The sequence below is a fragment of the Propithecus coquereli genome, unplaced genomic scaffold (assembly GCF_000956105.1).
Source record: "Propithecus coquereli isolate 6110/MARCELLA unplaced genomic scaffold, Pcoq_1.0 Scaffold35, whole genome shotgun sequence".
In the NCBI taxonomy this organism is placed as follows: domain Eukaryota; kingdom Metazoa; phylum Chordata; class Mammalia; order Primates; family Indriidae; genus Propithecus; species Propithecus coquereli.
The window spans coordinates 4,953,212-4,980,719 of record NW_012149174.1 but is presented as its reverse complement, the minus strand read 5'-3'; the positions used below and the strand labels follow the sequence as shown (position 1 = coordinate 4,980,719).

Sequence of the window (27,508 nt, the reverse complement as noted above, 5' to 3'; positions counted from 1 at the left end):
GCCATCCCAATTATATTATTTAGTATTATAACTGTATGTTTAACCATTGGTTTCTCTAACTAGATAGGACTGGGTATTTTTCACTGTTGTATAGTCGGTACCTAGCAAGATTAAATTTTTAGATACAAAATACAACTATTCTGCAATGTGAGGAATTAAAATTTAATCTATTAGATTATCAGTTCGTAGACAGCCATTCAAATCTTGACTTTTCTCAACAGTAATCACTTTTCAATAGCAACCAGTAATATTAAACAAGTAATTGTATCTTTTGAAGATACTAAATTTCAGAGACTTGAATTTTTTTCCATACAGTAACCTTAAAACCTGCAATAATTCATATCTAGGAACAATGGGATTTTTTTTCCCCTTTAGTCTCATACAAACGGATTTGACAACTCGCTTTCAAAGCCCTGCCTGGGATTTCATGTGACTGAGCAAATAAAGCACATAACATCCCTATACAAAGGCAAAAAAAGGTGCAATTGCACAGGGATCCCTAATCCATCCCACGCGTGTCCACATGAAAGGGCTTAAGCAGGAGCAGCAGCACAGAGCACCCGTTTCCACAGCATCCTTCTTACTTGGCTTTACTCAGGCCTCTCCCACTGACCCTCGCCTCACCACAACACCCGGGCTTGGGCGGCTGGGCTAGAAGTTCCCACGCAGGTCACTGCAAAAAGTCTCTGGACTAAGGCGGCAACCCTAGATGGCTTCGTCTCCAAAATGGCAGAGGAAATGAAAGAAGAAAAAATCTGGTCAAAGGAAAGGTGACAGCCCAGCCTACAATGCCTACCAAGCCGACGCTCTCAGTCAACCCCGGCATCCGCTAACCGTTGGCCCGCAGGCGGCTACAAGCCTCTTCGCGGTGGCCCCTGGGGGTTGTAGTTTTCGTCGCAAACAAAAAGAAAAAAAAAAAAAAAAAAGCGCCTGCAGCATCAAAACTACATTTCCCAGAAGTCAACGCGAAGCCGCCCTGCCTACTGAAATCTGGGTTTTGGCGTGGTAAAGAAACAGTCACTATTTTTAGGCTAATCTTAAGTTTAGCTCAATTTGTTGCAGGAGTGCCGTCCAGCTCTCTTTCTTTGTCGTGCTTGTCTTGTGTGTGGTAAAGTCTCAGTACATTTCTACTCCTTACTTTTCCTTCACCTTCTCCAGGCCACAAACTCCAAACGCCTGGGAACGGAAAATGCCCCTCGGCGCATGCTTCATGCTTCTGGAGGCGCATGCGCCCTGTTCGCAGCCACGCATGCGTAGCACCGGCAGCGGTTGGCGGCAGCGCGCGGTGGACTTGGGGTCTGGAGGTAGCCAGCCCGAGGGCGGGGCTTTTTCCAATGGCTTTGCCTCGGCGGGTCGCGTATGCCTGGGCGGGGAAGAACGCGCTGGGGCAGGGGCGGCTCCCGGTTTGTGCCGGGCGGAGAAAGGGGAGGGACTGGGGGTGAGGACCCCATCTCCCCTCCCTGCTCCCGCCCTCTGGGCTGATCCCCACCGATGGGGCTGGGCGAAGGGGCGGGCTCTGCGCCTCCGGCCCTGCATCTCCGCCAGCTCCGCGGCCCAGCCCCGCGCTCGAGGATTGCCGGGGCCGCTCTGTGCCCTCTGGCTTGGCCTTGGTGGGCGAGGGCGCAGGAGTCAGAGAAGTGGCGTCTTCCTCGGGGTCCGGAATCGTCAGGGCCGGGCACGCTTTCCTTCATCGCTGCCCGCCCAGACAGCTGCTGCAGGAGACTGCCGCCCCCTGGGAGCGTCCAAGTCTTCAGCCGCTGAGGCCAGTGGGCCAGGGTTCGGCGAGCATTCCCCGCCGGCGCCCGGCCGGCTGCCGAGACGCAGGGAGGAGTTGTGGAGGGCGGGGACTGGTGCTGGAGGAGGGGCGGGGTGGGAACGCTCGGGAGAACCCGGTGGCTGCACAGACAAAAAACCCCAAATGGCTGGAGAGCGTTCAACTGTTACCAGCCTTTTGGGGCAGAGCACGGATTTGACAGCTCCACAACGTGAGGATATCCGCTGACCCTGCAAAACGGAGAACAGTTCCCCAGGACTCCTTGTCCAGCAAAGCCAGCGCTGTAAGGTTGCAACTTTCCAACTTTGTTATTTCAATTTCTGACCAGAAGGAAGACTGCTCTTTCGTGTAGAAGGAGAGGGTGAGAGGGTGATCTATCTTGTAGATCGGTTGAAAGCATTAATATAAAAGACACGTCTGGTTACAAATGTCATCCAGATCTGAGTTTTCATAACGACTCGATTTCTCTGATTTCTTACATTTCTCATTTTAAAAATACAAAGTGCTTTGGGGGCATGTTGAAAGGCAACTGAAGACTGCAAAGGAAAAACTATTGTCATGGCTGAAGGAGAGAATGAAGTGAGATGGGATGGACTGTGCAGTAGAGATTCAACTACTAGAGAGACAGCACTGGAAAACATTAGGCAAATCATTTTGAGAAAAACCGAGTATCTTCGTTCGGTGAAAGAGACGCCTTGTCATCCATCAGACGGGCTTTCAAATACTGTTTCTTTGGACGGGTTGAATAAGCTGCTTGCTCATCTGCTTATGCTTTCTAAGAGGTGTCCTTTTAAAGATGTCAGAGAGAAAAGCGAGTTTATTCTGAAGAGCATCCAGGTAAGAAAGAACATTGTGAGTACAACTGTCTCTCTGGGACAGTGAAATTTTACTTGCAATTATTCATGTTGCATTTGCTTCTATTAGGTTGTTACTATGTGAACTTTTGTTATGAATTCACTTTACATCTTAAAATTAAGAGTGTTCTGTAAAACATTGAATTTTGGGCCAAAATTGGACAAGATGAACTAAAGTGAAAACGATTTTCAAATGTAAGTAAACAAGTATTGTTTTTCTATAGAGTTTCAGGCAGAAACTGCATTGCTCCTGGAAAAATAGATGAAGGTTACAGTTAATTGCAAGTAGAGACTTGTTTGTCCTTATGTTTCTTTTTACATGTAGTTGGGAAGTGTAGCCAACATGTTTTTCACATTGTCACGGTGTTCTGTGTGGAAAGGTTCACATTTAAAAGCCTCTAAAATGATGAAGGCTATTAAATGTTTCCTAGTCAGCTTATTGAAGATAATTGGTGGAACAATTTTCTCTTATTCTTAAAACAAAGCAAACAACAACAACAACAAAAAGGGTGTGTTCTCTAAATGCAACCTTTCTTTTTTCAAAAAAAAAAATTATATAAAAAAAGCCTACTTTATAAAGAATCTAACATCTTCATGTTGAAAAATTGGACCCAGTTAGGGTGTGTGGTAGAAACACTTTTGTGGTAAATTACTCAGCCATCCTTCTCTGTATTTGCCTAAATTGTTTCTTTTCTTTTTCATATACATACCTATTTATGAATGCAGCAGATTTAAAATATTATAGTTTTCCCTTCGTGTTGTACATAATCAATTTATCCTGTTTTATTACAAGGTTTATTAGAAGGTTTTTTTAAAGAGAAATGTTTTTGGATATTAATAATGTTCGTAACACTTTATATATGCTTCTCAATTTGTAACTAACTCAATCCACATGTGTTGTTCAAAGTCATGTACAAGAGTTTTAAAAATTTATAGTTTACTGAGCATATATGTAAGCTAAGATAGACAGTTTTTCTATATTGGCTTGATTTAGTTTAAAGCAACAGAAAAATAATCACATCTACAAAATGAAGACTCTAAGATTTGGAGATATTTCTTCTCACAAACACTTTGGAAACAATTGTTACAATTCACAGTTACCAGAGAGGAATAAATTTTCTAGATAACTGAAGTTTACCGTTTTAACCATAAAACGTTATTTCTGTCTCTTAGACTGTGGTGACTATAACAACCTTTTTTTTTCATAACGGGGGTCACCATTACGCATATCAAGTGCTGTTATGCAGCAAACAGTGGAGTGTATAGGACTATATAATCCATATTTTAAAAATTTTTTTGTCTAATTTTCATAGTTTTTCTGTCCTTTCCCTTGCTGTTGGTATACTTTGGTCTCTTCCTAACCTTTAATTTTGCTGCTTATTTACATTAGAACAGGAAACCAGATAACCAATTTTGTTAAGAGTTACATTGAAAAGAAAAGAAAGCAGGTTCTGAGAAGTACAGTGTCAAAGGATTTCTATATAATGATAAGTAAATTAGTACTGGAGTCAGACCTGGGCTCAAATTCTACTCCTTTGTTAATGTACTGCATAACTTTGGGCAAGTTACATGACCTTTCTTAGCTTGGATTTCCACATCTATGAAATAGGAATAACAACATAGAGCCATTGTGAGAATCGAATGAGATGTAAAGTGCCATGGTGTATAATGGATGGATGCTCCTCTCCCCTTTTTTCCCTTTTTTTTTTTTCCTTTTTATCTCTAGCTTTGCATGGACAATCCTCTCCCTTTTCATGAGTGAAATACATGGAGTATGTGATATTTATTTCAAGACTCATTCATCCTGAAAAAGGATTCAAAAATTTCCTCTACTGGGAAGGTTTCCCCAAGACTTATACTCTGTTTTTCATCTCTGCATCTATCGTACTTTATTCCTGCCACAATTATAACAAGCGCTTTACTTATATTGTGCTATAATCGTATATTTATGTGTCTGTCTCCCCCAGGAGGGCTGTAAGTTCCCAAGAGTGTTGGCCGAGACCTGGAAGCTACTAAATACATATCCAGTGATGAGCAAATTTATATTTCCCTTCTTTCTGTTTCTTATCAGTCTGAATAGATGAAATTTCCAATTTAGGGAGTTTCCACCCCAGCATCATTCATTCATGCTTGCATTTATGCAACATATGTTTATTGAACCCCTGGTGAATGTCATTCTAAGAACCGAGGACCAGTAGTAACAATTTGACATTATACTGAATGGAGACAGACTATAAACATGTAAAGAAATAAAAATTTTAATTTTAGGTAGTAAGGGAAAGCTTCCCTGAGGCAGTGATATTTAAGCAGAGACCTGATGAATGAATAAATATCATGCATGCAAAGGTGAGATTTGTGAGGGGACATTCCAGACATAAGGAACAGTATGTGTGAAGGCCTCACGGGAAAAGAGAGCAAATGAGTTCTAGAAATTAAAAGTGATGCAATATGTTTGGAGCAGACAGTTTGAGGAGACTATGAATAGCTTAGGAGCACATGCTCTGGAGTCAGACCTGGCTCCAATACAGGCATGCATCGCTTAATGACAGAGATACGTTCTGAGAAATGCATCGCTAGGTGATTTTGCTATCGTGTGAACATCATAGAGTGTACTTACACAAACCTAGATGGTTGCTCCTAGGCTGGAGATCTGTACAGCATGTTACCATACTGAACACAGTAAGGAATATAACACAATGGTAACTATTTGTATATCTGAACTGAAAAGGTATAGTAATAATATGAAATTACAGTTGACCCTTGAACAACATGGGTTTAAACTGCACAGTTTAACATGGATTTTTACGTGGATTTTTTTTCAATAAAAGTTATATTGATTGTGCTTGCCTCTCCTGCCTCCCCTTCCACCTCCTCCACCTCTTCTGCCTCTGCCACCTCTGAGACAGCAAGACCAACCCCTTCTCTTCCTCCTCCTCAGCCTACTCAACATGATGATCCACTTCCACTTAATGAATAGTAAATATATTTTCTCTTACGATTTTCTTAATCACATTTTCTCTAGCTTACTTTATTGTAAGAATACAGTATATAATATACATAGCACACACAATGTGTGTTAACTGACTGTCTATGTTATTATTAAGGCTTCCAGTCAACAGTAAGCTATTAGTAAAGTTTTGGGAGAGTCAAAAGTTATACAAGGACTTTCAGAGTGCAGAGGGTTGGCGTTGCTAACCCCCTCATTGTTCGAGGGTCATTTCTATAATCTTATGGGACCACTGTTGTATGGAAGGTCCATCGTTGACCAAAACATCATTATGCAGCACATGACTGTAGTTTATTAGCTATACAACCTTGGACAAGTTACATAATCTCTTCTTGATTCAGTTACCTCATCTGCAAAATAAGGACCGTGCTTATATTTCCTACCTCACAATGTTGCTATGAGAATAAAATGAAATAATGCTTGCAAAGCATAGCACAGTGCCTAGCACATAAGAAAAGCTCAGTAATGTTAGGTGTTCTTACTGTTGCTAGGCAGGAACCAGATCCCAGAGGGGCTTGCAGGCCATGTTTAGGGTTGTGGACTTTATCTTAGAAATAATGGAAGCCACTAGGGGTTTCGAGTAAGATGGTAATATGATTGATAGTGTGTTGGAAGGATCACTTTAGGAGCAATGCAGAGAATGGATTTCCAGTGTCAAGAGTGAATGTGTGACATCAGTTGAGAGGTTGTTCCACTAGCCTATGACAAAAATGATGGTGATGGTAGAGAAGGATGTGGGGGTGGGGAGAGTGGAAGAAAGTGAATGAGTTTGGGAGATGCCAAGGACTTAGAAACCACAGGATACAATATTTAATTGGATTTAGAAGATGAGGAAAATAAAATCAAGGATTACTGTAAAGTTTCTGACTTGAACCACTTGGTGAATAGTGCAATTGTTTCCTGAGACAGAAGAGTGGTAGGGGGTCAATTTAGGGAAAAAAATGAGTTCTCTTTTAGGCATGTTGAATTTAAGTTGCCTATGAGACTTCCAAGGAGAAACAGCTCCTAAATGGATTTCTGCCCTGATACCAATGTCCTGGTTCTGCCATTGTTATCTATCACTTTTCCAGATTTAACCCACCCTCTAACTTTATATCCATCCTCCACATAGCTATAGAGCCATTTATCTAAAATGAAAATCTGAACATGTCACTTTTCCTGTCTAAAACCATTCAGAATCAAATTGAATCTAAACTTCTTAAGAATGTCACATAAAGTCCAACATCATCTGGCTTCCACTTACCTGTCCAGCCTCACTGCCCACCACTCTAGTGTCAGCCTCACATGGGAAATCAAATATTAATTCAAATGTAGTGCTCCACAGTGCTTTTTGTGATTCATTAGTAAAGCAGCAAAAGCTGAGCTGCGAATGCAATTCCTGTAGCTTAATTGCTATAGGCCCTTAATTGCTATAGGTCAGCTTATAGGATTGTAGGTGGCAAGGTGGTAGGATGGATTTAATGCCAAATGGCTACACCTGTAAAAAAATTGGCACATTGGGAGATAGCATCTTCTGTTTATACTCTTATTCTCAATTTATTGATTTTATATCAACAACATATTTGAAGGCATTCAACAAATTTTTGAGAACTATTTGCTGCCAGGCACTGTACTCAGAAATGGAATATCAGTAAGACTTATTTCCTGCTTTTGAAGAAGGTCTTTTATTCTCATAGGAGGCTTTTATTTATGATGGGATTTTTAGAAACTTTAAAAAAAAAAGACTCTTAACATCTTTTGATATGCTTGATTCCCTAAACAAAGGAATGCAAGTATTAACATTGGCCTACTTTACTAATATAATCCACTGGTGAACTATAGTCTTGATAATGCATGTAATAAAGGGGAAAAATATAAGTATCCAGAATAACCAGCTACTTTTCCAAGAATGATCATTTTCATTTCCATACTACGAAGAAGGAAAACTGCCAAATTTTCTTATAAGCTTGCCAGCAATTAGCACTATCTGAAAGTTAATTGGCTTAAGATAGAAAATTTAGACTAAGTAACAAAATATTTCTCTTTGTTAAGTGGGTGAGGGAGGCTTTCATTTAGTAAAATTATTGTTACCCACCCCAGGGAGAAATGAAACTGTAGTTGTTGGGTGTGATGCACATTTATAGTTGTTAGAGTTGCAGTTGGTGTTGCAGTATCTATTTGGTATCCAATTGGGTAATATATAGTTTAGAATTTAACAATAAGATGTTTATTATTTCATGTAAGTCTGGAGATCAAGTAGTTCTAAGCTTGATTAATTCATTGACTCAACTACATTATCTTTTTGCTTTCCATCTTTTTTTTGCTTTCCTTTCCTCAGCATAGCAAGCAATGTCTCCCCTCATGGTTGCAAGGCTCCAACAGCATGCTATTCCAGGTACGACGTGCAGTCACAAGCATCTGCAGCTAAGAAGAAAAGAGTTTCTTCCCATGTGTCTGTCAGGGAAGAAAAGCTTTTCCCAGAAACCCCCCAGAAGACTTCCTCTCAGTTTCTACTGACTGGGATTGGGTCACAACCCCTTTTTCTAAGCCAGTCATTGGCAAGGAAATTGGGCATTTCTATTTTTGGTTTGGGCAAAGCAGCACTCAGACTCTGAGGGCTGGGAGACCCCTCCATCACTTGAAGAGAATATTTTTGTTGGTAAGGAAGAAGGGGGACAGAAGGCAGTCAGGTCTGGTTAGAGGCATTCCATTAAAACTGTATGTGTATCTAGATAATATATCACTTGGTCTATAATTTGGATTTTAGTAGGTTAGAAGCACACTTAATTTATTTATGATGGGGCTGTAAAATATAACAGATTAAAGATGTTCTAGAACTAGATTTGGTCTTTTTAAATGATCGTTTTGTTTTGATTTCTTTTTTACTGCCATCCAGTCAAAGCCAAAAGTTTAAAGTAGTGCATCTCAAACATTCACTGCTGACTCTTCGGTATCACAGCAAATACGAGAGTCCTCTTTCAATATTTACACTAAGCTTGTCTCTTCCATATCCACTATTTTCTGGCCTCTCTTATTGATACACTGAGAACTCAGGGCCTTTTCCTCTGTAAGCCTTGTGGCTTACTTCTGTACTCAGTGCTTCCTCTCATTCCTATCTTTGACCATTTTGTTTCCTTGCTTTTGAGGCTCAGAGGAGAATACTCTTTACTCTCAGGTTTTCTGGGTTTCTTTGAATAGGGAATGTGAAGAAAGTGAAGGCAAATCTTTAACTTTTTTTTTCTAAATGGTTTGAAGATGAAGAGCCAATCTTTTTTTTTTTTTTTTTTTAACTTTCTGGCTTACAGGATGAATTATATCTGCACTATTTATACTAATGTCCTCTTTGTAATATATAAATGCATCCTGTCCTCTATTGTGACTCTTCAGAAAGATTGAAACTAACAAGGATACTTTACATTTTCAGATTTCATATATTTTATTTCTGTTATAGTACCCCAAATGGCCTCTAACATGAAAAAAACAGAATGATTAGGTTTTTAAAATATTTTTCACAACATGGTTATTTTGTTTATAAATGGGATGTAATATTTTGTACAAAGATGGGATGGTTAATACTTGTGTATTCAATTTCTCTTTAAGGTAATGAGTTGTACATGACATCATGGAGGATCCTCTGAAACAGTTTAGCTTAATTAGAATTTTTTCTCATCTTTAACACTTTGTGCCCTTAAAGTGCTATATGTACATAGCATCCATGGAGTAAAAAAAATTAGAAAATAGGCATGCTTTTCTCTTAGTTTTAGAGTTATATTTATTTTCCTTTTGGTAAGCAATTAGAAATTTGCAAGATATCTTTTTACCATTTAAATAGGTAATAAATTAATAACTCAAACAACCAACTTAAGGATTTGTTGAAACTTTGGTCTGAGAGAAAGTAGCTGTGGAATCTTGGGTATAATAAAGGATTCTTAATCACTTAAAACTTTGATAAAATGGGCACTACTTAGTGTTATATATTAATCATAAAGAATTTTCATATTTAAAAACAGGCAATGTTTATGTCGTGGCAAATTAGCATGGACTGAGAAACTATAGACAAGGGAAAAATCTTAGAATTTGTAGAAGGACACGTTGATGCTGGGGGAGGGGGCAGCAGAGCTTAATATGCATAGAAGGATGAAAGTGCTTGCTGGAAATACATCAGCACCAAGCAAGTCTTGCCACAATTTTAGTCTCTTTTTTTGTCAGAATTTCTCAAATCAGTCTGTTTTTTCACACCATGGTAAAATATCTAAGTTGTTTTTTAAGGAAGTCAATGGAAAATAGGATTTACTTTGACCCAGCTTTTCTAGCTCACATTTATCACATTGAGAAAAATTTTAAATGACCTTCAAGAAATTACTTAGTACTTTAGTTATGCTGACACAATATACTTAGCAAATCAGATTGGGAGGATTCTTCAGACTATTTAGTAATTGTATTTCTAGAGGCTTTGAGAGACTAGAAATTTAAGCGTGAAAAACCTCAGCTAGATAGTCAAACTATGGGAATGCTATTTTATGCTTGGTATTTTCCCTGTTAGTTACTAAGTTAAACCAGTGTCGATAAAGATACGTTTACCATGAAGTTAGTATATTGATAAAAGGTTTTTAAAAGATGCCTCTTTTCTTTTTTTTTTAAACTTTCTTTTTTTTTTTGAGACAGAGTCTCATTCTGTTGCCCAGGCTAGAGTGAGTGCCGTGGCATCAGCCTAGCTCACAGCAACCTCAAACTCCTGGGCTCAAGCAATCCTCCTGCCTCAGCCTCCCAAGTAGCTGGGACTACAAGCACACGCCACCATGCCCGGCTAATTTTTTCTATATATTTTTAGCTGTCCAGATAATTTCTTTGTATTTTTAGTAGAGACGGGGTCTCGCTCTTGCTCAGGTTGGTCTTGAACTCCTCAGCTCAAACGATCCACCTGCCTTGGCCTCCCAGAGTGCTAGGATTACAGGTATGAGCCACCACACCCGGCCAGATGCTTCTTTTTAAAAAGTGTTTTTTCACTGGAAATACTTTAGGAGTTTCTGTAGGATAACTAGTAGAACCACTTACTGCATTTTCCGAGCTGGCATTTTATTGTTAAATGTCTGTGTATTACTAGTAGACTCATAGTTTGTGGCATAGTTTTCAAGTAAATAGAGTAAAAATAAGTTTCAGTTTATAAGAAAAAAAATCAAATGAAATTTGGCAGCATAAGAATTATCTATCTTCTCATGCTCTAATGTTTTTTATGTAACTATTTATAGAAAAATCTGATAGATGGTCATGAACTGTGGAATTACCTTGGAAAGATTAGATACTTTTAGTTTTATATTTTACTTAAATCTTACCCTATTTTTAATTTAAAAAGTGAAAGAAGGCCTTCCTATAATTATCAATTATTACTTGTATTATAAAATTACCTTTACAACTTCTTAAGCTTCTATACTAAAGGGAAATAAAATTTATGATGTGAGGTTCGTGAATTATAGTACCCAAATCAACTTTCATATATATAATCATTTAATGAATAAATTTATTTAGTGAATAGTATTCATTTAGTGTTTTAACTTAAAAATTGTTTAAATTGACAAGCTGATAAATATATGCCATTTATAAACTTAACCACGTGGCTAGAATAATTTATTAATTCTATGTGTAATATTCAGTAAAGTCTAATTAGAATTTTAGTTTACCCTACTAAAAGTGAGCATTTACTGTTTTGACACTTCAGTGTTTGACAAGCATTGTACACTTGTCTTTAAATTTTACATGATTTCATTTTCCAGCAAGTTGGCAGGTGTTAGCTGTCTATAATTATAACTGAGTAATTTTTCAAATGCTATTCATAGCCTTAAACCCAGCAAGAAATTCTTCCGATCATGTGATAAAGACTAAGCTTTGCAAAATAGTGGTAAAGTGATATGTTCAATAGTACTGAAGGACAAGACATATTTAAGAGAAGCCTTTCAAAAGTAAAAAGTGATTTAAATAACAAGGAGACAGATTTTCTCACAAAATAAGATCTCTCAAAGTCATTGATGGTGATTACACCTCAAATTTAGGTGTATGTACTTTTTCATCTAATCAGTTAATGTATATATTGACAGACTTAAATTACAGTTTACAACCTATATTTATTCACTTTTGTTGATGACAGAAGTTCTGAGTATGAAAATTAGTTGAAATTTTATTGAGACAGTATAGATTTTACCATTGAACCTAATGAATTATTTCTTCTCATTTTATTCGTTAGATGTTTTTTGTACCTACTATATGCCAAACGCTACGTTTATCTATCTTTTGACATGAAAAAGAAAAAGCTATAGATCTCACTTAATTTTACTAAAAAGATTCTACTTAAAAGCTACTTTTTTTTTTTTTATTTTTTTCCCCCTAGTTTATTTTCTAACCTTCTATTCTAAATATCCAGGGTCTCATTTTGACCAGAGATATTCAGAATGGTTTAAAGATCATGTTCAAATTTCTTTACCAGCCATGTGCTCATGAATAAATTAACCTCTATAGTCTCAGTTTCCTCATCTGTGAATTGACATTTTATTATCTACCTTGTGATATTGTTATAAAAAATTAAAGGAGATGATGTTGGTAAAATATTTTGTGTACTTCAATATACTGTACAAATTTAACTATAAATAAACTCTTTGAGCCTCCGTTTACTTATCTGTAAAATGAGGATAACAATAATAATACTAACCTAACAGGATGGTTTTCAGAATTAAATGAACATGTAAAGTATGTAAAAGTGGGCCTGACACATAGTAAGTGTACAATAAATATTGGTGGTGATGATGATGATGATGATGATGATGATGAATAACTTGATCTAGGTCTTCCAGCTAATGAGTCAAACTCCAAACTGCCATTACTTTAGGAATGGGTAGCCTTGATTTTTGAGTAATTGACTTTTTTATATCCCATACTCTGTATCCACACGTATCACCACCCCTAGTTGACTTGTGCTCATTAAATTCAGTTTTCATACATTGGCTGATTAATGCTGATGTTCAGCTGTGTCATAGAGTGCCACTGCCCCAGGGTAAGTGTTGAACTTGCCCAGAGGTTTGCATTAGGGGTGATGGCAAATCTGTAGCATCCATCCTTTCATTGGAGTCTAACATCATTCTGATGTGCTAGCCAGGCACCAGCAGGGAGGAGTTGCAGACAGGCAACTGCGTGTGTCATCCAGGTGATCAAGTACACATGTAGAGGTCCACAGTCAAAGCCTGGACAGCATTAGAGGATAATGGTCAAGACCACGAGCTGTAGAGTTAGTCAGACCTGGGTTTAAGTCTTCCTCTGCCAAACTCTGACTATGGGCAAGTTACATAACCTCCTTAAGCCTCTCACTTCCTTCACAGAGTTGTGAGGATTAAATGAGCTAACATATGTGCAATGCTTACTGGAACCCTGTAAAGCACTTGGTGAATGTTAACTCTTAGTATTCTATTCTGCCCCCTCCTTCTGGTGGAGGATATGGGAAGTTGAACCCTCTGGCATTATATTCCCTTAGAGTCAGTCCCCCAAATCTTTGGGCAACTGGGAAAGTTTCTGCCTACTTTTCAGGTTCCCTGGTCGTAGGGGAAATAGCACCTCTAGGAATCATAATTAAGGATTTTGTAAATATTGTTTTAGCTCTCTGGGAACTGGATTCTGCTTACATCATGTTTGTCTATTATTCCACTTACATTTGACTTTCAAGTATGTCTTCAGGGACACGTAATATAGGAAAGCAAGTGATGGCTTGTATGTCAGTGTTGTCAGTAAGCAACTGAATCCTCTGCACCTGGTCAATTCATGTCTAGTACTCCAAGTTATCTACCACAGAGAATGCTTGCCTTAAAGGTCTACTGAGGACATTAGAGCTGCCCTATCAATATTCCCACTCTGCTTCACCCACTTGGAGCTTGACATATTAAACAGTCTCCAAAGTAGTCCTTTCTTGCCAGATAACTGGCCCAGTCCAAACAGCTTGATATAATTTAGGAAAAAAAATAACTAAGCAAAGTTAAATTACCAAAAAGATAGTCCAGAAGAGTAACAAGGCTTGAAGAGATTTTGTATCCGTGTTTGATTCTCAAATTTGCTTTATAGTGTGTGGCAGATGTCTTTGGTGCTCCTGAGCCCCCAGCTCCCATGCTGCCCCCCTTACCTACTGTGGATTAGAATGGATGTGGTGGGGCAGGGGGAGGCAGAGGTGGCAACAGACTCTCTTTGTTTTTTTTGCCAGACAGAGTCTCTCTCTGTTGCCCAGGGTGCTGGAGTGCAAGTGGTGTAATCATAGCACGCTGCAGCCTTGAACTCCTGGCTTCAAGTAATTCTCCCACCTCAGCCTCCTCAGTTGCTGGGATTACAGCATGAGTCACTGTGCCTGGCTCTCCTGTCTACTTTAAAATGTATCATGGGATTGGAACAAAATTATCTTAAATCATCTTCAGCAGTTTGTATGTTTTTTAACAGAAGAATAGGCATTCTGTGTGCCAAGCCTAGGTCTTAGACCTTTTCCTATATTAATTCATTCAGCCTTTACAACAACATTATAAGGGTGAGTATTATCCATGTTTCATGCATCAAGATAAATCAAGGCCCAGATAGGTTAAAAACTTGCCCAAGCTATCCTAGCTAGTACAGATTGAGTATCCCTTATCCAAAATGCTTGAGACCAGAAATATTTTGGATTTGGGAATGTTTGCATATACATGAGCTATCTTGGGGATGGGACACAAGTTTAAATACAAAATTTATTTATGTTTCATATATACCTTGTACATGTAGGCTGAAGGTAATTTCATATAATATTTTTAATAATTTTGTACATGAAACAAAGTTTGCGTTAAGTACTTATGTGTGGAATTTTCCACTTGTGTCGTATTGGTGCTCAGAAAGTTTCAGATTTTGGAGCATTTTCAGATTTCAGATTTTTGGATTAGGGATGCTTAACCTATAAGAGGAGGAGCCAGGTTTCAAACCAGGCTGTGAGACTCAAGAGTCTGTTTTTCACCATTATACCGCACTATCTGAATAAAAATTTAATATAAGATTCCTAACAGTGAAAATATATTACTTTCTTTTCCAAATTATTTTCCCTTCAAGGTGAAACTTAAAACTTTAGCGTTTCTAAGGGAAACCACATTCTCAGTTGTTATTAAATTGCATATCAAATTCTTATTTAAACCCTGACCCATCTTGAAATTGCATTTGAACCCTACTGAATCTTCATGTTTCACTGTGGTGTATAATTTTCATTATGTTGTCATTATAAATTTCAGCTGACTGCCAGGAGTCTGCAGACTGTGATCCTGGAAAGATTGTGTATAAAAGGCTTATCTTTACATTAAGAGATTGCTAGTAAGACGATTTCTTTAATGTACTCCTTAAAAGAAAATTTGGTATATTTCCATGAGAGATAGACTCAAGATTAGCTTTGAATGTTAAAAGAGCATTCTCCTAGCTAGTTCATTGTTGCCATGACAGTGCTGGCAGTGCAAGTGTTGTAGTAACTCCTTGCAATGATCTTATTTTAGACCCTAACGTTTGCAGTGCTGAACGTCCCCTTCCCTGCCCCACAAGTAACTCTAGTGGAAAAGTACTGGTTTTATAGCTGGCCTCTGTCTTTGTAGCTGAAAGACTGAACTATTATGGGCTTAAAAAAATAGTGTAGGAGTGTTGAGTATTTTTCCTGTGGATTATGAATGTTTGAAATCTCCCAAAACATGGTATTGTGTTACATGTCATACAGCAAGTTGTTTACAGCTAAAAAGAAAAGGAGCTTCAATTGTCTCTTTAGAAATCAAGCCCAGATTGTATAATATAATTACATCAAGCTCATATACCAATCATTTTTTTCATTTGTGTGTCTCCCACGCATACTTTAAATTCAGTTTATTCTTTTATTCAGTTATTATGCAAAAATTGTCATTAGAACCATAAAGGATTGTGTTTAAACAGTGTAGAAAAGTACTTTTTCATATCCTTTCCATAATTAAACATTTATATGATTAAATTGTGACATTTTAATCTTGATTTCCTAAATTGCGAGCTCACCTAAGTTATGTAATGATTTTAAGAAATTATCCAATTTGAACTGGATATCCAAACTAACATAATTGTTGAGGCATCTTTAACTTTGTTATCTATATGTTATAAATTAGACTTTAAAATACTTCATTGATATTTTGTAATTGTAAATACTGTTATAACTGTACCATTAAGCACAAAATATTTCCAAACTCATAATAGTAAGTGCCATTTTATATACTTTTGTATACTACTCATTGGGTCAAAATTTCGGTATCTTTGGCATGTGCACTAAAAATCTACTGTAGCATGATGAAACAAAATGATTTTGGCAACTGACCTTGTCAAAGAAGATGGAAAATCTAAATACTAATAATTATATTTGCTTTTTTTCTAAATGCTGCATTAAAGCTTAATTCACCTTCCTTATATGTTAACAATTTAAACATATCTTGCATGATTGGGCCTGTGTTGAGTATTGGAGTGTGAATATCAGACAGTCCCTTTTCTTTTTTCAATTTAACGTAGAAAAATAATTTTTAAACAAAAATTTGACCGCAGGCTAGAATTGTATTTGGCCTTTCCACCAAGCAATGAGAGTTTATCAGAAGTGTGTTTATTATTATTCCCTTAATGGTAATTATTCCGATAAAGAGGTATGTAATTCCAATCTGCACCAGTCTTTGATGGCTCCTTCTTTGATTTTTGGAAGTAGATGTGTAGTAATATATGAAGATTCAAACCTTGAGATAAATATTCTTTCATTTTCGTACTACATATTTATGTTATTAAATATGTTATTAGTTGGAATGAAACTAAATTGTGGTTAGTTCTTTTCTTTTGTTAAAATACTTAATAACAGGGTTGTTATTTTTTTCCTGAACTGCACAGTACCTCTCCATCTGACTTCCCTCTCCATCTAAGGCTGAAATGAGTATGCTTTTTCAAGATAAGAATTCATTTAAATCTTTCTTTGTATCTTGATACTGTTCTAGCATTGTGGGGAATATTTTTTGTAAAAAAGTAGAAGACCACACTGCCCTTAAGAATTTTGTAGTGAATTCATTTAAAATCTTTCTCTGTATCTGATACTGCTCTGGCATTGTAGGGAATGTTTAAAAAAAGAAAGTAGAAGACCACTCTGCCCTTAAGAATTTTGTAGTGATTTAGAGAAAAAAAAATTTAAGAACAAAACTATGGCTAAAAATGTAAAATTTTATGGTTGTATGTTGATAACAGTGCAACTGCTGGTGGGAGAGTATATCATACAGCCAGCTTTCTAGAGGGCAGTTTGGATATTAGTCAAAAATCTTAAAAATATGTACATGTTAATTCCACTTCTAGGAAAACATCTCAGAAAGATTCATGTATGAGGATAATTACTACAGTGCCATTTATGATAGAAATGTATTATTTATATGTATTTTATATGCAAGTAGGTAATCTCAATATCTAATAGATTAAATATATGCATATAAAGGACTGTTATAGCTATTAAAAATTGTTTTAAAATGCATTCATAAGAAAAGAAAAATTACATACTTAAGTAGGAAAAACAGCTTTAAAATAATATGCCAAATATATATTTTTTATAGAGAAGAGGGAAAAATTAGGAAAAGTACATGTACCAAAACATGAACCATAGTTTTCTTTTAGGAGTGGGATTATTGGTGATTTTAATTTTTTCTTTTTAATGATAATCGGTAGTAATTATTTAATTTTATTGAGTGCTTACCAAATGCCAAGCATTGTAGTAAGTATTTTACATATAACATTTGCAGTGTTTCAATGGGTTACAGGTTTTGAGGGGGAGATCTTCCCCAAACAAAATAAGTACACAGATATGCATGTACCCACTTAGGATAAGATTAGATTAAGTTTCTGATTTATTTAGCCAAGGAAACAGGAACTTCTTAGAAACTAGGCATTCTCATTGAGAAGAAGCACTTGCAGCCTACCTCGGTGCTGCTTTCCTTGGACTACAGGGTTCCTAAAGGACAGCATAACTGCTGATGACACTGTCCGAGCATGTAGGGTTACACCAGATCTGCAAAACTCAATTCTTACCATAGTATTTATTGCCTTTTTATATATGGTGTTTACACCCATATTCTGGAACAATTTACACAATTATCTGTGCATTTACTTTGAAGGCCCATTTCCCTGCAGTCTCTCATTTTATACTGAAAACAATTCGGTAAGGTGAGTTTTACATTTTATAAATGAAGAAATAGACCCTGAAAGATTAAGTAACTTAAATAATGAATACTGGAGTTAGGAGGCATGTCTGATTCCTAAATCTATGTTCTTAACCACTTATCTATTTTCCTATAGTTTCTTCTTTTTTTTTTTTGCAATGAATATGTATTAATTTTATATTAAAAAACAACTTAAAATCAATGTGAAAAAATATATATAGAATGTTATAGTATAGTCATGCACCAAATAACAGACTGCATATATGACAGTGGTCCCATAAGATTATAATACCATATTTTTACTGTGCCTTTTCTAGGTTTAGCTATATTTAGATACACAAATACTTACATTGTCTTACAGTTGCCTACAGTATTCAGTACAGTACCATGCTATACAGGTTTGTAGCTTAAGAGCAATAGGCTATACCATATAGCCCAGGTATGTAGTAGGCTATACCATCTTGGTTTGTCTAAGTACACACCATGATGTCTGCACAACAATGAAATTGCCTAATGATGCATTTCTCAGAAGTATCCCTGTCGTTAAGCGACTCATGACTATAATCTAGAGCAAGGAAAGATCAGGATGGGTTGGGATAATAATGACAGATTAATAGGAATAAATTATAATGTAATAATTAACTTTTATTCTCAGCTTATCTGTCATTCACACAAGTATAGCTGCTTCTATCCCCAACATGCCCAAACCAAAATTCTGATGACTGGATGTAATTAGTGTTCTGTTATTCTTTCCTGCAGACTAAGTTTTGGCCTCATTTTTGTTTCCTTTTTGTGGCCCCCTTTTCCGTGTGCCATCTGTCAGTGCGCATGTATAAACATGTAACTACAATTTTTGTCAAAATTCCTCATTACAGTGCTGGGCATTATAAATAAAACATTTCCAGCTTTGCAGTTTCCATGTAGTTAATACCATCATAATGTGAAGGTTGAGATGGCTAAAAGAAGTTGTAAAAATTATATTAAATAATTAGTGTTTCCCTAGAATGTCACTATACTTGGCATTCAAATTCATACACTTATCCTGTATTGAAAAACTCATTGAAAGGAAGTAGAACTAAGATCTTTAATCTTGTCTAATGAATTAAACTTACAGCATAAACTGAGACTAGCATAAACTGGGACTAATGTTCAGCCAGTGTGCATTGGCACATCAGTACTTGTTAAAATACTGAAGTATTTTCATACTGGTTGGTAAGTAGTAAGTGGAAACTGCAAAGAGCAATGAAATTAATAATGCATGATCAGGATGGGTGGTTTATCTTAGACATATGAACTTAGATCCCAAGCTGGTTTGGTCACTGAAGCATGGAGCTAGGAAATTTCCTTAGCTGTCCTATTATTTATTTCAGATATTGAGGAAGGTGCAGAAGCCCTTCGTTGGCAGAAAGAGACTATGCAAGTGAACTGAGGAGGATCTAATCTGTAAACCCACAAAAGAAGTGTAATTTATGCCAAAGGTCCAGGCTTAGGTTGTGACTAGGGAGGCTGCCACAAGCCAGGAGCAAAGACCTTCAGGGTACAGTCCTTCTGGTGGGCTTGAAGACCTTTTCTTTGTTTATCAACTGAATCAGTTATCTATAGCTTTATAACAAATATGGTGGTTTAAAACAATACACAATTATTATCTCACAATTTCTGTGAGTCAAGTATCTGGCCACAGCTTAGCTGGGATCTCTCCTTCAGAGTCTCCCATAAGGTTGCAATTAAGGTGTCCCCCCAGGGCTGTGGTCTCACCTGAAGGCTCAAATGGAGAAGAATTCACATCCAAGCTCATTCTAATGATTGCTGGTGGAATTGAGGGCTGGCGGATTGAGGGCCTCAATTTCTTGTTGGCAGTTGGCTAGAGGCTGCACTCAGTTCTTTGCTGCATGGGCATCTCTATCTGCCTCATCAAAGGAAGTATATGAAAAGAGCCAGAAAGAGTGCCAGCAAGACAGAAGTTACAGTCTGTTATAGCCTAATCTTGGGAAAGACATCCAATCACTTTTGCCTTAATCTTTTCATTGGAAGCAAGTCAGTCGGTCCAGCCCACACCCAAGGGGAGCAGATTACACAGGGAGTGAATACCAGGAGGTGGAGATCATTGGGAGACATTTTAAAAGCAGCTTACCACAACGAATTATTTCCTGAAGCTGGGAATGGGAAGGAAAGAGCCTCCCTACATATTGTGAAGAAAGCTTTGATTTCGAGTATATACTCAGGAACCTAATCAGTGTCCAGAAGAGAGTGTGCTCCAGCAAGTGATAGTGTGAGCCTGCTCTCTGACTCTTTTCTACCATTGCAGCCAGTCTGTAGATAAAGGAGCCTCATGCCAGCCTGGCCAATAGACACGCTTCCCCGGGCCCTGCCCGCTCACTAGCTGGGGCCCACCTCTCTTCAGTGGGAGAGGCCTGCCTGCCTCTAGCAACTTCTTCATCTTCCTCTTTCTTCTTCTCTTCCCCCATCATTCTCCTGTTCCCCATTATTCCTGTGCAACCCTAGGAAATCTTCTACTTCCCATTCTTTGCGCTAAAACAGCATTTGGGCCAGGCACAGTGGCTCACGCCTATAATCCTAGCATTCTGAGAGACCAAGGCAGAAGGATTGCTTGAGGTCAGGAGTTTGAGACCAGCCTGAACAAGAGCGAGACCCCCATCTCTACTAAAAATAGAAAAATTAGCTGGGCGTGATAGCAAGTGCCTTTAGTTCCAGCTACTTGGGAGGCTGAGGCAGGAGGATTGCTTCAGCCCAGGAATTTGAGGTTGCAGTGAGCTATGATGACACCACTGAACTCCACCTGGGGTGATGCAGCAAGAACCTGTCTCAAAAAAAAAAAATTATATATATAAAATACATATAAATTTATACATATGTATAAAAACCAGCTTCTATCCAAAAGGTAGGAAGTGGTAGACAGCTTTCTTTTCATCATTCAATGATTATCTAATGAGCTGTGAATCAAATCTCATCTGTGTCTAGGATTTGGGGGGAAAGGGAATTAAACCCCAAAACTTTTATGAGCATTCTCAAATGAATAATGAGTGGGATTTAATATTATGCAAACCCATGTTCTCACTTATAAGTGAGAGCTAAACTGTGGCTACACAAGGACACACGGAATGGTATAATGAACATTGGAGACTCAAAAGGGGAGAGGAGGAGGGATGAAAAATTATCTATGGGGTACAATGTACACTACTTGAGTGATGGGTATACCAAAAGCCCAGACTCTACCACTATGCAATATATACATGTAATGGAATTAAACTTGTGCCCCCATATCTATTTTTTAAAAAGTTATAAACCTGAAATTTAAAATATGTATATTATGCAAACCTAAATTTCTATTCAGATCTCCCAAACTGAAGTTGGTATACTTTACTATCAATTTAGTGGTATCTGTAAGGAACAGATATAATAATTTTATCTTTTTTCATTTTATAAGCCATAATCCTTATGTATTTTGGCTATTGCAGAACCACAGAGAAATGATTACATAACTGCTAGCAATTTTTTAAAAAGTTTATCCCACTGACTACAATGTTAAATGAGGTTAGGACTTTTTAATTGTAGGGAAAGCTCTTGATTTCAGTAAAAAAGAAATCATTATTATTTACAATTTTCTCATTTCATTTTTAGTATCTTGGCCAAATATTTTATTAAAATTAAACTTTTTCATGTATTTTTTATGTATATTTTAAATCTAGGAAGGGTATTTATATACATATATACCCATACACACATATGTTTAATGTCAGGGATACATTTTGAGAAATACCTCATCAGGTGATTTTATTGTTGTGTAGACATCATAGCATGCACTGACACAAACCTAGATGGTATAGCCTACTACATGCCTAGGCTGTATGGTACAGCCTGTTGCTCCTAGGCTACAAACCTGTACAACATGTTACTCTACTGAATACTGTAGGCAAGCGTAACACAATGTAATACGCAAGTATTTGCATATCTAAACATAGAAAAGGCACAGTAAAAATATGGTATTATAATATTAATATTATAGGACCACCGTTGTATTTGCAGTCCATCATTCACTAAAACGTTATGTGGTGCTTGACTGTATATCTAAGTGGTAACAGGGTTATCTCTTGGTAGAGGTTTATGCTTTTCTGTGTTTTTCCAAGATTTCTATAATCGGTGCATATATTTCTTATAGTAAGACCAAACATGTCCTTAAAAAGAAAATAGCTCAATATACTACTTTCTGTTCTTAGAAGAATGATTTTTATGGTAAGTAGAACGTCAGTATACTGTACTCTCTGAAATATTTCAAGTCTGCATACTGATTTTAAAAACTGTGATTCTTTTATTTCATTTAGAAACATCTTTCCCTCAAAGATTTTGGCTATTAATGGAGAAGATTTTTTTCCTAATGGATTTTGCATTTATGTTTTTTTTCCCCTTTGTCTTCATCACATTCAATATTAAGATTTACTCTGAATTCTCAGCTTGTTGTAGTTGTTATGGCACTAGATGGCACTCTTGCTCAACTGAATCTAGTTTATCAATCTATAGTGTGATGCTGTGGGCCTTAGGAGAAGACTTGGGTGTGCAATTTAACAACACTTAGGTTTCCATTTTGTTTTAGAGAGAGTTTGGGGGAGAAGGGGAAAGTTTCCAAGTTTAAATAGCCAATCTTGACTGGTTGAGTTTTTCCATCTATCTAGAAAATAGCCATATAATAACAATGTTACCAGTCATTCCTTCCACAAATATTTGAGCATTTACTATCGTTAGGACTGTTCTAGGCACTCATAGACATCAATGGACAAAAGACATCAAAATCACTACCTTCATAGAGCTTACATTCTAGTGGTTTGATTTTTTTCCAGGCTCCACTCTAAGCCCTGTACATGCATTCACCCGTTTAATGTACCCTTTGAGTTTGAGGAAGCTAAGGTACAGAGAGATTATCTAACTTGCCCCTGTTCACCCAGCTAGTGTAGATGGCAGAACTAGAATTCAAACTTAGGCATTTGGTCTCTAGAGCTTGTTCTATTAATTTCAATACTATACTACCTCTTAAAACTAAAAAATATTTTATTATTGAATCTGTTTAATGCAAATAATATAAATTTACCTATTTATAATTTTTCCTATATCTGTTTAATTCAAATATTATTGCCATTTTTTATTGAAAATTATTGACTAGATAAAATGCCTGTATTTTTTAATGATTCTGTAGTCAACTATCATATTGCCTTAGCTCTCTTTTAACATATGTAGATCAAGTCACAAATAAACACTACTGGCCTTATTTAAGTATATATATTTAAGCATCCTCATATCTCTATTTATTTTAAGCTCCTTGTGTTAGCCATGCAAAAATTTGGATATGTTTTATTAATAGAAGCTCTACCAGATTATGATTCAGTTATATTAATATATTGAAACATGGGGCATCAAGTATCAAAAGTTACTATTTTACTTGCCTGCTCTCTCCAGTGTGTCATTTTACATTTTAGTAGTACTGTACTCTGTTTATTAAAAAAAAAGTCAATACATTATGAAAGTGAAAAATGATGCAGAATCCTAAATCATTTCTTAGTCTGAGGATACAATTTGGGGGGGGATGGGAGAAGCAAATTCACCTTCCTCTAAAAACAGATATATGTGACTTAGGGAAATTATACTTGTGTTTCTCAAGGACCAGAGTGATATTCAACGACATAGTTAATGTAAGCCACTGAGATTAGAGGGGAAATCACCCACCATAGATTAAAAATATTTATGACTAATTTACACATAGATAATTGATAAATAAAATTTACCTTCAGAGAAGCTGAAATAAGTAATTGTTAACAGCTAGTTAATAGCTCTGACTCGAGCGGCGCAAAGGCAAGATACGTAACCTAAACATTTGTACCTCTATAATATTCTGAAATAAAATATATATATTAAAAAAAAAGCTAGTTAGGCCCTTTTTCTTTTTTGCTGCAGAATGTTTTAGATAACAAAACTATGTTTTCAATATGCTAATAATTAGAGTTAAATGATATTTAATTAAATGAAATAATTAGTAAAAGAGAACCCACTCTTGTTCACCAAGGAAATTTTCAGAGCAGAGATTTGTTTTGGAAGATGCTACAGTTTAGGGTTCTCAAATTGAGGATTATGGCTATTTTAGGAGTCTGTGTGCCCCTTAAATTGCATGCAAAACTCTGTAAACTCTCTTGTATTTTTCTTCGGAGAGAGCCCAAGTTTTATCTGATTTTCAAAGATATGGTGATCTCCAAAAGATTAAGAACCACTGCTAAAACTAGAGTAATGTGCTCTATGTTAAACTTATTTTCCTTAAACTTTAGCGAAATTTTTTTTTTTCTGAAGCTTAGCACACACGAGATAGAGAAAAATTTAAGTGATTGAAATTTGGGAGTTTTAAACCAACAAAGGGAAAATTTTGTTGATTAAATGTTAGCTCATCCCTCTTGATCTGCTGATACTTGTGAAGTGTATCTGGTGATTTATTTGTATTTTTTTCTTATGATACTGGTCATAAACTGGCAGGCCCACACCTGGCAGTTTATAGGTTAAAAGTTTAAGTCTGGCTCCCAGAGTTTGAGACACAAGGAGCCCAGATGAGCACAGCAGAGCTGCAGCCCTCATGTAACATGAACAAGAAATACATATTAATACAGAAATTGGCCTTAGCCTGCCAGGGTACACATCCTGGTTCTGCCTACCTGTCTAACCTTGGGCAAGTTACTTAACATCTCTAAGCTTCAGTTTTATTATCAGCAAAATAAAGACAATAGCACTTTATCTCTTATGGTTCTTAGCACTGTGCCTGCCTTAGTACTAGCATGGAAAAAAAAAAAAATTTAAATCTATCCTTGTGTATCCCTTAGTTGTGTAAAATAGCACCTCTTCTTACCCTCTAGTTCCTTATCTTGATTTATTTTTCTCCTTAGCCCCAAACACTACCTGACCTTGTTATTTATTTACTTTTTGAATCTGTCTGCCCTACTAGGTTGTAAGCTCCATGAAGATGGAGACTTTTTCTTGTTCATTGCTGGCTCCTCTAGGCTGGTGCTAGTACATACAAACAGATGTCCAATAAATATCTGTTGAACGAATGAATAAATGTTCACTATTATTAATTATTACTTAGCAATTTCTAACCACCTTCCCTTCCATCTGCCTGGAGCAGCTGTTGCTTCTTCTCTTTAAATGAGATAGGTAGGCCAGGAAGAAAGTCTCCTTCCGTAAGTGGATAGCTGGAGTCATAGCTTCAAAAGGAATATTAATCTCTTATAGGCCCTTTTTACTGAGAAGTATGGCCTACAGATCAGCAGCACCTATATTGCCTAGGAGAATATTAGAAATGCAGAATCTCAGGCCCCACCCTAGTCCTCCTGATTCTAAGGCCTGTCACAGTTTGAAAAGCACTATGTTGCCCATTTTAAGGATTTTGGATTTTATCTAAAATTGAGATTTAGCAGTAATTGAGAATCACTAAAATATTTTAGGTTGGAGATTACATTTTCAGATTTGTGATTTAAGGTGCTCACTCTTGTGTCAGAAATACAGAAACAATACCTTTGGGAAGGGAAGCCATTGGCTGGGGACAGGAATGGGACCAAGGCTTTCACTATGTACGTTTTCACAGGCCCACTCTGATGTGGTGGACCCTGGCTAGCATGTGGCTTGTCTATGCTGTCCTCCTGTCCCAAACCCCATGCTCAGCCCTACATCATGAAGGATGGACAGTCTACCCTCACATCAGGACTCTGCACATCTCACATATAGCTGCTTCTTTTCCACTTCCAGGGCCTAGGGGTGTGCACACGGGCCTTGTGTTTAGCCATAGGGAGGACAACCCATGTGTAGGCCGTGGCAGCAGGCTCAGCCCATTTGAGTAGAAACTCCTATGGTTCCAAGCACCTGAAGCCTAATCTGGGTGGGCACGCGCCCTGGGTCCTGTGGACATCATCTGTTGGAGGGATACAGATAGAAGAGGTCCACAGCAGGCTCTCTTAAGTGCCGGCCCTGCTGTCTGGCTTTCAGACACATTAGATACCCTTTTGCACCTTCTATTTCAAATCATGTGAATGTATTTTGTTCAATGTGAGTATATTATTTACATAAAAAATTAAGTGGAACATTAAATTATAATAAAATCATGTTGGCTCCAGTGTGGGGAGTGGACAGGAGGGGTACAACAATGGAAGCATGAACACTTAAAAGGCTATTTGCATGTTTCAGCAGTAGTTGATATCATGCTTGGACTAGCATGATAGTAATGAAGGTGCAGTTTCAACTCATTTTTTAAGTATTTCATTGTTATGTTGTTTAAGTTGCATAAACTCAGTATTACCAATTTTTTTTCTTAAAGAGTTTGTGGAAATTAAGCTTTCTGGCCCTTGAATATTTGAAAATGTTTTTACTTTGCCCTCAGATTTCATTATAGTTGATTAGAATATTAGGTTGAAATCATTTTCTCTCAGAACCATGAAGTGGTTATTCCATTATTTTCTAGCATTTAATGTTTATAATGAGAAGTCATACCAGTCTGACTCTCATTCTTTTTGTATGATTATCATTTTACCGCTCTCTAGGAGCCTTGTTTTTCTTTTTTCTCCAACTTTTTACAAAAGCCTAGTGAATAGTTCAAAGGCTAGTACAGTTAATACTGTATACCCTCCACCTAGACTCACATGTTAACTTTTAGCCACAGTGGCTTTCTTATTTTTTTCTCTCCTTTTGCCCAGCTTCTTGAAAGTTACAAACACTTCACCCCTAAATACCTTATCATGTGTCTTCTAAGAACAAGGATATTCCGGGAATCAAGATATTTTTATTTACCCTTAAAGTTTTGAAATTTCATTAGATATGTCAGAGTGTGTCTCCTCCACCCCTTTTTATTATTAGTCCTTTGCACTTGAGTTTTTTCAATATAAAGATTTGAATCGCCAGTTATTCTTCTGTCATTTCTTTTATTATTTCTTCTCCTCTATTATTCTCTCTATTTTTGACCTATAGTTAGAATAAGTGTTAAACCTCCATCTTAACCTTTTCCCATGTGTCCTTTCTCTTCTATCTTTTTACGATACATCTTGGAGAGTTCCCTGAACTTATCTTTCAAATTACAAATTTGCCCTCCAGCCCAGTTCTATTATTCGGTGCTTCTGTTGACATGTTTATTCAGCAGCCATAGTTTTAACTTTCAAGAACTTTTTTATTCTCTGTTTCTTTCTTAGAGCAGCCACTTCTTATATTATGAGTATTTTATTCTCCGAGGATGTCAATTAAATTTTTAATTAGTCTCTTTTCTTCCCTGCTGAATCAGCCAGGATCCTGACAGGACATGGATGGCACAAATGGGGTGACTCTCCACACAGGTATGGGCAGGGTTAAGGGAAACCAACAAGGGATGATAAGCATTTTGAACTAGCAATATCTGGACGTCACTGTCACCCCTAAACTTCAAGGGCAAGGGTTGGGTGTAGTTACTGGAACCCAGTGAGATCTACAGCAATAAGAGAAGGTACTGTGGCCTTCATCAGAGAAATATAACCACTTGTAGCCCTTCCAGTAAATGCCCTGACCCCCTTCCCCTGACCTTCAGTTTGTTAGTGCCTCTCTAGTCATGAGCTGAACAGCAGGGGACCCTAACAACACGGTCCATAGAGGTGGGCATTTTTTTTTTTTTTTT

At 37.0% G+C, this 27,508-nt stretch overlaps 1 protein-coding gene across 1 annotated transcript in view; it reads left to right on the top strand.

Annotated features, from left to right (window-relative positions):
• Positions 1–1,885: 1,885 nt before the first annotated feature.
• Positions 1,886–27,508, top strand: part of SESN1 (sestrin 1) — a 99,164-nt gene continuing 73,541 nt past the window's right edge. Inside the window, exon 1 of the mRNA XM_012651220.1 lies at positions 1,886–2,611. Coding sequence (XP_012506674.1) covers positions 2,333–2,611 — 279 coding nt within the window. The 5' untranslated portion in view covers positions 1,886–2,332. The remainder of the gene's footprint in view (positions 2,612–27,508) is intronic.